General features: G+C 59.5%; 1 protein-coding gene across 1 annotated transcript; it reads left to right on the top strand.

Moving 5' to 3' along the window:
- Positions 1-4,094: 4,094 nt before the first annotated feature.
- Positions 4,095-10,249, top strand: BESB_053740 (uncharacterized protein; the record flags this gene model as incomplete). Its single annotated transcript, XM_029363809.1, has 9 exons — positions 4,095-5,516; positions 5,953-6,500; positions 7,048-7,108; positions 7,307-7,435; positions 7,684-7,755; positions 8,195-8,304; positions 8,473-8,856; positions 9,262-9,376; positions 9,719-10,249. The coding sequence occupies 9 exons, from the start codon at positions 4,095-4,097 to the stop codon at positions 10,247-10,249; spliced, it is 3,372 nt and encodes a 1,123-aa protein (XP_029219732.1).
- Positions 10,250-10,733: the final 484 nt, after the last annotated feature.

Raw genomic sequence — 10,733 nt, 5'->3', positions numbered from 1 at the left:
GCCGCCAACTTCAGCCTTCAATCTTTAGAAGGCGAGGATGCTGAGAGTTTTCAAAAAAGCAGGCTTGAAGACACCCCTATCCTTCTGGCTCACTCCGTTACCTGAAAGCAGACGAGGCCCAAATACTACGACGTGAGTAGGAGAACCGATACACCAGACGGCTCGAATGCGTCAAGCCATACAGTGATACACATCTTCGAGGAGACGGTGCAACACAAATGCAGGTGTTTGAAGGGGACTGCAGGCCATGTCGAGTTTTTTTTTTTTTTCAAACACGCGGGCCTCTTTTTGACATGCAGAACGGTCCTGCTCCTGGAGGATTCCTACGGACCCTCCGAAATGCCACTCCGAACAGAGACCCGTCCCTAGTCAGAAAAGCGCAGGGTGTATATACACCTCAGATACTCGTGTGGGGTGTACGAACACCGCAGAAAAAGCATGATTACTTGAACTCCTGTGCTGTCATGATCATGGAGTCTGGACACGTTCGCTGCTCGCTGCACGGGGCCGGAACCAGCACGCCCCCAGTTGAGCTGCTCAGAGAAACGAAACACTTGAAGAGGCCAGCTTGCGGACACGCCTTCCCGAGCGGCTAGAAGACTGTCAGCTCTCCAGAAAAGCGGTACTGCGCCTCCTGCACCCTCCAGATAATGGCATGGAAGCCCCCCCAAAACCGCATGTGACATCTCATGCGCTTCTGAAAAGAACTCAGACAGCATTCGCGCACGTCTCAACACACAGCGAAGGCGCGAAAGGGAGAGAAAATGCCAAATATAATTTTCAAGAAGAGGGTAGCGTTGTCCTCTGTTTGGTGACCTTCGTGAAGCTGGGCATGAGGCTCAAGCAGTAGAGTCGATACGCGTTCCCGAGCCTTCTTCTGGAATCTTTGCGCGTCGTCCTGACTCTGTCTTGCCTTCGCTTGCACAGAAACTCGGCTCCCCCAGCCGCTACTGCTCCCCCCTCTGTTCTCTCTGCCCTCTAGAAAAGCTTAATGCTCACTTGACACTCCCTTTTCTCGAGTATCCTCTCCACGTAATTCGCGGCGAATTGTGTGTGCATGCGTCCAGCTGGTTTTCGCAGAGCCGTGTGTCTTGGGAAGACCGTTCCCAGTGTGTCTCGTAGAGCGGATACTTGAGATTTTCTACGAAGAATTTCTAGGCAGACTGGACGAACCCGTGGGATTTCGGTCGTTACGTGTTAGCTGTGCAGCCACGACGCGGCTTCAGTCTGTAACTGTGCGCCAGAAAGGCCCTACACCTGGCCAAAACGCTGCACACAGGTGTTTCAGCAGCAGTACTGACCTCGCGCAACACAGGGGATGAATGCTCGACTTTATAGGGAAAACGAAGCCCTCGCGAAGGCCTCGGACGCCTCCGCCGTGACTGGCGACAGAAAACCCGAAAAAATGTATCTTCGCGGGCGTCGCAAGCGACTGGCTTGGGTGTCTCCTCCTAGTCTCCTCGACTCGCCCGTGATTCACCGCAGTGCCCGCTCCCGCTCCACCGCCTCACTCCCATCGCCTTTCCCCAGAAACGGCGCAAGGGAGATAAGGCGACGGAGCCCACGGAGAAGTGAGGTTTCCTAGTAGTGGGCTCAAGCATGCCGTTTTCATCTTAGTTCGGCGCTTCAGAGAGAGGAGATCGGGAAGAAAAAAACAATCGCGGGATCTTTCCATGCCCTTTTTCAACTGGGCAGGCGCGCATGCAGCGCCGACGATGTCTACTAGAGCCTGCGGCTGGTGCGGGAGGAGACGTGGTCACTGGCCTGAAATCCTATCGCAGTTTTTAAGCACCGGGAGGTTGAGAGTGCATTTTCTCTAGGTCGAGAAGTCAAAAAAAGTCGTGTTTGCGAGATTTTTCCCCTTGGAACCGAAAATGCCCGCTCGGCTCAAGTAGAGGGCCGCACGCGGAACCTGTCTCGCAGGACTCGCCTTTTAAAAAAAAACAGGCGGAAGGCACACGCAGAGCCCGACTCCGCCACGTGAGGGCCGACCCGGACCCGCACGCAAGAGCGAAGCAGAGCGCGGACGCGACACTACGCGAAGAGACAGGGAGAAGAAAGAGAGCGGGAAGTGAATGCCTTCATCAGCCTCGATAAATGTTTGTGTTGTCCGTGTTTTTCGGCCGTCACTGGTGGCGTTGTTTTCGCGTTTTTCCAGATTTTTTTGTTTTTTCAGAGTGAAGACAAGACGTATTTTTTCTGCGGCGCACGTTCCCAGGGGCCGGAGCAAAAGTGAATACGCAAAAGCCGCGTTACGCTGCCGCACTCGGGGTCGCTCCGAGCTGGTGTCCGTTCCCCTTTTTTTTGCTGGAAAAAAACCTGCAAAAAACGGGAAAGCTCCCCGGCTCCTGGGATATTCAGGGCTCACCTTTTCTCCCTTCATCTCACCATCAAAGATTCGCAAACGATAGGGGAAGAGAGACAGCGCGCGGAAGACCGAATGCAAGAGCCGCGTCCGTTGTCTCTTCCTTTTTGGCGACTTTCATGTGCAAACATCTGCATTTCTCCGCAGTAATCTTCGTCGCTTTGCCTGCTTGGAGAACGCAGTGAGGTAGACCTGAAGGAAGCCCGAACTCGGCCGCTGATTCCGCGTGTCGCCGGCGACCGCTCGGTGTGCTCTTGAAGGCGGCAGCCAGGAGGGCGCTGAGTTCTTTCTCGCCTTTCGCGTCTGCCTTCACCTTCTTCCGCTCTCTCTTCGCTCTTCCTCTGCGCTGTCTTTGAACGTGACTCGAGGCAAGCGCGATGGAGCAGTCTGCAGGCGGCCCGTCTTCTTCCTCCCTCTGTCCCTGGTCTCAGCCGAATGGAAGTGAGGACGAAGAGCTTTCATCTCTCTCCTTTCCCCTGGTGTAGGTGGAAAATCCAGAAAAACGTAGCTCGCGAACGCCTTAGCAGCGTGTTCTGCTGAGTGGGTGAAGCGCCCTTTTTCACTCGCAAACTTCAAGCTGCGCCTGTGAAGCCGAGCCACGCTGGGCTCGCCGCAGCCACCTCTGCATCGCTGTGTTCTTCCTCGTGAATCGCTTTCGCAAGTCGCTCTCGCCGCGCAATTGTAGCGGCGAGAAGCTTTGTTGGACGTCACGTAGACACCAGAACGCGTCTCAGGCCCTTGAGTGCTGTCTGCTCGCGCAGCGGCTCGCTCAGCCGCGTCGCATGCCTTCTTCGAAATCACCAGGTAGCCTTTCCAGCCCTCCTTGTTCGTTCCCACCCCAGAGGGCATCCGTTGTTGGTGTGTTTGTGCGGCACGTTTCGCGGCTGTCGATCCCTGGAGCTCGAGTTCCCTCGCGTTTTCCTTGTTGCTCTGCCTTGCCAGCGAGACGAGCCGACTTAGTGCCCTCCAGCCCTGTAAAGCCCGCGGTGCGTATATGGCCTCTGCTGCGCTTTACCTTCCTCAGAGTCCCGCGCGCAACGTGAAAAGGTTGGCGCTCTCCTATGATTCGTGCCGCCATCACCGAGGTCGAGCGCACACGCTGCAGCACCTCGGTGTGAAGCAGCACTGACTTTCTTTCTCCCTCGCGGCGCTGCCCTGGAGGCGACTGACGCCTGTTGACGGGCGAGGAATCCGGCATTTGCTTCCTTCTTGGGAAGGCCCTGCGACGCGTCTTTTTTCTTTTTCTGCGTCTCGCTTTCTTTGTTTGGGCGGGGCGCGCCTGCGCTTGTGTCTATCTTTGGAAGGAGTCGAGGGCGCTGGAGGACGCCTTTTCTTTCGCGTGTTGAGCCTTCTCCTTCTGGCCGTGCCGACGCCACCTGCCTTCTTGTCGTCTCGAAAAAAGTAGACACAGGTGGCTGCTTCGCCCGATCCTCGCAGCCCCGCGGAGCCAGCAGCGTCGCCAGTCTGCGTCTCTTTCGAGACTGGTTGTTCTGTCTATTCCGTGCCGCGCACGCCGCCGCCACTGACCAACGCGAGAGAGTGTCTCCGGCGACTCTAGGTGCTTCTGCCTCTACTTCTATATAGCATATATATCCGTATATTCATAGATGTACACGTATTTTTGAGTGTCCCGCATTGCGAGCGTCTGAATTTTACGAACTGTTCCTGCCGACTCGCAGGACTTCGTTAGTCTCCGTTAGTCGTATTCGTGGATCGCGCAGTCCTCGCCATGGGTCCTACCCTCGTGCCCGTCTCTCTGAGCCCTCTGCTGGTGACCCCGCGGGCTTCGCGGCTCGCGCGGCCCCCAGGGGGCGAAGGCTCCGACTGCCAGAAGGAGGACTACGGGGCAGGGCAAGGGTCGCCCGCCGCCTCGTTGTCCGCGGGGTTCTCGCCGGCGTCGCAGCGCCGTCAGCTGCTTTCGACGTTTACCGCGGTCTTCCCGCCAGAGTGCACACCGAGGAACACGGCGCCATACGGGAGCTCTGCGCGCGCCTTGAAGCGCTCAACCTCTGCGCCGCTCCTCCTTGAGGCCGCCTCGTGCTTGGCCGCGTCCCCTTCTCACTTTCGAGACCCCCGGGCGACGCCTTCGATTCGGCGCGCCGGCAGGTGTCGGCCTTCTCGCCTCGAGAGCGCCAGCACTGTCCACGCCACCCCACCTCTGTCTCCTGTCTCCGCGGGCACCCCGGGCTCCACGCCCGTGAGCCCCAGCACGATCGCAGCCGCGGCCGAGGCGACGGCGCCTCACGCCGAGCGCGGGTCTGCCGGCGCGGCGGGCGTGGCAGAGGGCCTGTTCGACCGCGCGCCCCACGCCTCGGGGACGGAGACGCCGCGCGGGCCGAAGGAAGAAGGCCTGCTGTCTCCGCTCCTGTCTCCGGCGGCTCCCAAAGCGAAGCGCCGACGGCTCGTCCTCGCAGAGACGCAGTCGCGGGACTCGTCCTCGTCTTCGCCGCTGCACGGCGAGAGCGAGGCCTCGGGCGCAGCCACGCCGCTGCAGACTCCGTCGCGCAGACCCGGCTTCGCTGGGCTCCAACCGGACTTCTTCTTGCATCTGCATCAGTGGCGGTACCTCCCCGTTTCGCCGGCCCCTGCAGTCCGCGGGCGCTGCGCCGCAGGCGCAAGGAGCGACACAGAGTGTTTCGGGCTTCCGGGGCGGGAGCTCGCCTGCGCGGGCGGTGCGCGAGACCAGTGCCTGGGCGTCTCGGAGCCGGTCTGGAGGCAGCCGCGAGGGGGACGCGAGTATGCAGGCAGGCTCGACAGCCGACACGCGTCCGCGGAGGGCAGTAGGGCGCTTGAAGGCGCGGCGGACGCGAAGGCAGACGCAGGCGCGTCGCGTCGCGCCGCCGAGGAGAGACACGCAGGGCTCCGCGGCGAGCGATCGTGCCTTAGCCGGCGACGCGTCCGCGACGAGGAGAAGGACGTCGTGGCGGACGCGGCAGAGAAGAAGCCGCGACAGCGGGGAAGCGCGGACGACGCACGTCCCAAGCCTGAAGACTCACAGAGCAGTGGGCGGCATCAAGGCCCCGCAGAACGACAGGTTGAAGTGGATGCCTCAGGCAAAGCAAAAGTGACCCTCTTGCTGTCTGTTCCCTCTTGGTACTCTCTCGCGAAAGCCGTTTGCAGCTACGGCTTCTTCTGCATGGAGCCCAACAAGGTACGCTGAGGCCGCACATCTCCGCTCATAGCCTGGCGAGGCGCAGGATAGTATCCCGATTAGTAGCGTCTTCCCGAGTGTATTGCGTATATGCACTCATAACACAGTCATATCGCTATATATATACACGTACACATATGTATATATACATATGTAGATACGGTGCGTCTTTGGCTTAGGCGCCTGCTGCGAATCTTGGTTCTATGGGGGTTTCATGCTGGAGTGCGTGTTTGCATCTACCGCTCTCGGGATTTACCCGCGCCTTTCTGCCTATCGCCAGTGGTGTCTCTCACGTCCGTCATCGTCCTCTGCACCGTCTTCGGGCTTCTGTTTCCCATTTGTCGCGTTGGGATGGCTGTTCCACGCTTGTCGGTCCCTCGCGTTCCCTCGCCCTTCCTTACGCGGTGTTCACCTGTTCTCCTCATCCGTTTCGCAGTGGACGCCAGCTGCGTCTTTGGTCTCCGAGGCCGCCGCTGCATGTGCGGACGCCGCGAAGCAGGTTCCGAAACGCGGTCGGCGTGAAATCTCTTCTTCAGTTGCTCTCGAGGTTGCGCGGGACACGGTGGGATTTGAGGCGTCGCAAGCGTCGCGCCTCGTGTCCGCCGCCAGTGCTGGAAGCCCCGGGGAAGCACAGGCGTTTGGAGAGAGCTGCGTTCGATCTGTACAGAGCCATGGGAGACTGACGGCGGCGCCTGCCTCCTCGCACTTCGAGAACGGCGACGCGGCGGGCCCCGGCGAGGCCCCGCGGGTGAGCCCCAGAGCCTCGCGCGGTCGCAGGCGACGGGCGTCCGCGAAGTCGGCCGCCGTAGAGAAGGGCGAGTCCGGTAGATGCAGCGAGGGTGGCGTGATGAGTGGCGAGCAGACGAAGGCCGCAGCCGACCGTTTTTTTCTCCCGGGAACGTTCTCGCGTCCTCTGCGCTTTGGCCCATTTATGGAGAAATGCTGCCACGTCACTTTCGCTATGAAGGACGTCGGCGTACTTAGGTAAGCATGAACCACCCCGTGCGCGGGACAGCGTTTCTCTTACCTCTGCTAGGCTCCGTTCTTTCTTTCTGTTCTTCGCCCGCTCTCTCAACGATGCCGCATGGAGCAAGCGCTTCTCCGAAGTCCGCTCCAACGTGTTTCGGCGCCTAAAGAAGCACGCAGCGCCTGCCGCTTGTCTGGAGCGTTATGGCCTCCCCTCAGCTCCCACCCGCTGCGCATCGGCAACCGGGTGCCTCTCTCTCTTGGGAAAGGTTTTCATCGAGCGAGGTGTGTTGAACCGCCTCTTCCGGCGGCGGGGGGGGGGGGGGGGGCGAAGGAGGGGGAATTACGAGCTTGTGTCTTCCGTTTCTGGCGGCGGATATCATGCTCGCCAGCCGCGTGAGAAGAATCGGTTTCGTTTCTCGCAGTTGCACACGTCTCTGGACCAAATGTGCGAGGTCAGTGGACGAAGAACGTTTCCACATGGGGCGTGCCGTGATACGCGATGGGGGCAGGTGTGTGAGTTTTTTAATTAGGGCTTCTTGTTCTGACGTCTGTGCCTTTTCAGGCTGGAGATCCTCGCAGACGCGCCGTTGGCGCCCGAGGAGGAAGACGAAATTCTCAGTCAGGTGCGTCGGGCCCTGCAGGTTCGCAGGGTCGCCGCGCGCACGACAGCCCCACGAGCGCATGCGCAGTTGCCGCCTTCGTGCTTCAGAGGAAGTCTGACGAGCGGAGTGCCTCCAGCGAAGCGTGAGGTTGTCGCCCGTTGCCGCTGGCGCCCCCCGACATGTTCCTTCCTCTTTCTCTGTCTTGCGTGCGCCTCACAGGTGCGGCGCATGTGCCGGTTGAGTGAAACAGACTGGCGACACGCTCAGGCGTTCTGGCGATTGCATCCGGAGGCGGCCGAGAGGGGTTTCGGGCTCCTCTTCCGCAGCCCCACTCTTTGGGAAGACATTGTAAGTTTTGAAGCGTTTTTCACCAACTCGCTACCCTGGTCGGAGCTGCTCTCAAGCGGCACTCGGCGCGCCCCGAGAAGCCAGAGCCGTGCCGCGCTTGTCTGCGCTTCGCGAGGGGTCGCGGTTTCTCGGAGGCGGGGGGAGGGGGGGGGGAGAGGGAGAGCGGGAGGCGGGGTATCAGCGTCTTTTCTTGCAGTTTTTTCAATTCTAGGAGTTTTTGATTCTTTTGTTTTGTTTTGCGTCCCCAGGTGAAGACAGTCACGATCTGCAACGTCCGGTGGCGCCAGAGCTGCGTGATGAACGATCTTTTCTGTCGGCGGGTACGTTGCTTGGATTCACTTCCCTTCTAGAAAGTCATTAGGCTCCGTGGTAGTACGTAGCCGAGGAAGCAGGGGCTGTGGCAAGCAGATCTAAAAAAACGAATCTGCCTTCCAAGCAGCTGTGAAATAACTGTCGCTGGCTTCGTTCGTCGTGGAGTCGCCACCACTTCACTGCTATAGTTTAGCTATCTCACGCGCGGCGTCTGGTTTCGTAGGCAGTCTGTGCGTGTTGCATGACCCCAGCTGCTTCCCCTTCTCAGCGACTTGGCTAGCTTTAACTGGGACCCAGCCTCTGGATTTTCTGCGGGGCGAACTCATCTCGAGATAAGGCAAGCGCTGCCACACAGTTGTCGCGAGCCGCGCCTTTGTCGCCGTGCCTGTCGCGACCGTGGCATTATTCCACTTTCTCTTCTGGGGGCCTGGCGTGTTTGTGACGCAGATTAGTTCAATTCCAGGGAGCTTTCCGTCGCCTCTCGACTTCCTTCGCTTCAACGCACAGGATCTCTCGCGCCTTGCTGGCGTGGGATACCGCGCGGATCGCCTTCTTCGGTGAGCCACGGCTTTCTGCTGCTTTCGATAGTGAAGGTTCAGGTGCGTAGTACCCTCTCTCGGATGCCGCCTGTCGCGTCTTTTTTCATGTGTCGTCGTGGCTGGCGAACGCTTCTTAACGGGTGGTGGCCTCCACTTTAATCCACTTTTCATCCTCATTGCGCGCAGACTCGCGCACCGCGTCGTGGACGGCAGCCTGGATCTCGCAGAGCTCGATGAAGGGCCGCCGCCCCCGCCAACGGATTCACAAGGATGCGACGGCGTTTTGGGGTCTTCAGTCTCTCTGTCTCGTCTGGCTGCGCCCGCGTGTGCCGCGTCTCTGCCGAGCAACGGGGTCGCCAGGGGCGCGCAGGGGGGTGGAGGCAGGCGGAAGAAGAGAGAGGAGAGCGAACCGAGTGAAGACACAAGCTACCAGGACGAGCGCAAGTGGCGCTTGCTTTCCACTCAGGAAAAGCTGCTGGCGATCCACGGGATCGGGCCGTTCGCCGCGCACAACATTCTTCAGCTTATCGGCTTCACCGAAGTCGACGCATTCGATTCCGAGACAATCAGGTAAAAGGCGGAGACGCAGCCCTGCGAGTGTCTACAGCCAACGCCGCATGCCATCCCGGCGCAGGCTGTTCTTTTTTAGACAGCTGCATTGTTTTCCATTTTTACTTGCATGGCGCTGCAGAGAGGGCAGGGGGGCACAAATCTAAGCCGCTTTCGGGCGCCTCGTTACGATGAGCCACGCGTGCGGTATTTCGGCGCGCGGCAGGTGCATGCGTGTGTGTTCGTTTAACATCGGTCTCGGGGGCGCGAGAAAGCCTCTAGGCGCGCGTGTCTCGACCAAGTCTTTGAAAGTGCTCACTTGCAGTGGCGACCAGCGCGGAGACACGGGTGGGTTCGAGTTGGCAGCCAGGTGCCGTCGAGCGTGGACTTCGCAGCGGATTCCGGCTGTCTGTGGTATCCCTGCAGACACATGGAGGAAGTGCACGGAGTGAAGAAGAAAAGCGTGAAGGACGTGCACGAGGTCGCCCGCCAGCGCTTCGCGCCCTACATGCCTTATCAGTTTGTCGCGTATTGGTACGAGGTGCGTCTCTACCGCCGCAGCGCGTGCACTCGGAAAGAATTTCAGCGACGGGAAACTCCTCAGATGACACACACGAAGGCGCGGCGCTCACACTAGACGCGGAATCACGCTCTTTAATTATATGGATAGATCGATAGATCGTAGATAGATAGATTATTAAGGTGGGACTTTGAGCCATAGTGCGTTTTCTCTGTGGTGATAGGTGGAGACCGCTAGAAGGTGTTGTTTTGGAGAGCTGCACGTGACTGCAGATATATAGATATATAACAGGATTTTGTCGGCTCGCCGTGCGATGTGTGTCTACTCCACGCCGCGCCTTTGGGTGTGCTGTGTGCGCTTTAGCTGTGGAAACACTACGAGCAGAAAGTCGGCGCGCGGTCGGAGGTGTGGACCGAGCAGAACTCCGTATTTATTCTTCAGGATGAAAGACATATGAAGCCGCCGTGTGTGACGGCGGACGGCTCGCTTCCGGCGTACGCCTCCGCTGCAGAAAACGCGCCTGCGAATCTGCTGAGGCAGATTCGAGAGCTGGGGGGGTTGCCCTTCATGGCGAAGCCTCCGCCGCGCGTCTCTGCGTCGCCAAAGGCAGAAGCGGAGGCTGTCGAGGACGAGCCCACGGCGCGAGAGGCGAACAGGGACTGTGGGAGCGCCGGCGCGAAGCCGCGGCTTAATCCCAAGCGAGAGGCGACCGGAAAAGCCGGGCGCGCGCGCGGCGCAAAAACAAGCGAGGCGAGACAGCTGGGCAAGTCGCTGAGCCAAGCCCTCAGAGTTCGCGGACGACCGAATCTCGAAAAGAGTGAGAACGACGAACGAAGTGCAGATGGGAAGTCTCGAAGCAGGCGAAGTCTCCGCCTCATCGCCGCCAAGTCTTGAGGCGAATGCTAGACGCTTCGAGTCGAGCTGCGTCTGATGAAGCTGTGGTGCTGGCTCTAGTCTGCATCAGCCGCAAGGCCGGGGGAGTGGAGTTGGTCTTGTTGGGTATGCATGAGCTCGCTCGCACGGCTCAAAAGGCTGACCAGAGCGGTGGTAGAAAGGAGACACCGCGTAGAGCATGTTGTGGCGGGCCGCGTAGCAGAAAGGGGCTGTGAAGCATGCTGATTTCACACCATGTGTAGAGGGAAGTGAGAACGAATACCTAGAGGCTGCGAAGAGACGGGATGCGAAGGCAAGTGTCTCCAAAGGGGACGCCTCGTAGGATAGAGCCGTTTTGTGTGAGAAAGTCGACTCCGTTGGCGCGCGATCAAATTGGGGAAGTGTCGCGGAGCAGCCGCTGCGCACATTTTCAAGTTGCTCTCACTCCGAGCGCCGGCAGCCGGTTCCAGGCTCGCCGCGCTCTTCATACGAAACGTGTGCATGC

This window comes from Besnoitia besnoiti, chromosome IV, assembly GCF_002563875.1.
Source record: "Besnoitia besnoiti strain Bb-Ger1 chromosome IV, whole genome shotgun sequence".
NCBI classification, from domain to species: Eukaryota; Apicomplexa; class Conoidasida; order Eucoccidiorida; family Sarcocystidae; genus Besnoitia; species Besnoitia besnoiti.
Note: the sequence above shows the minus strand (reverse complement) of the source record. Positions and strands in the feature narration are given on the sequence as shown.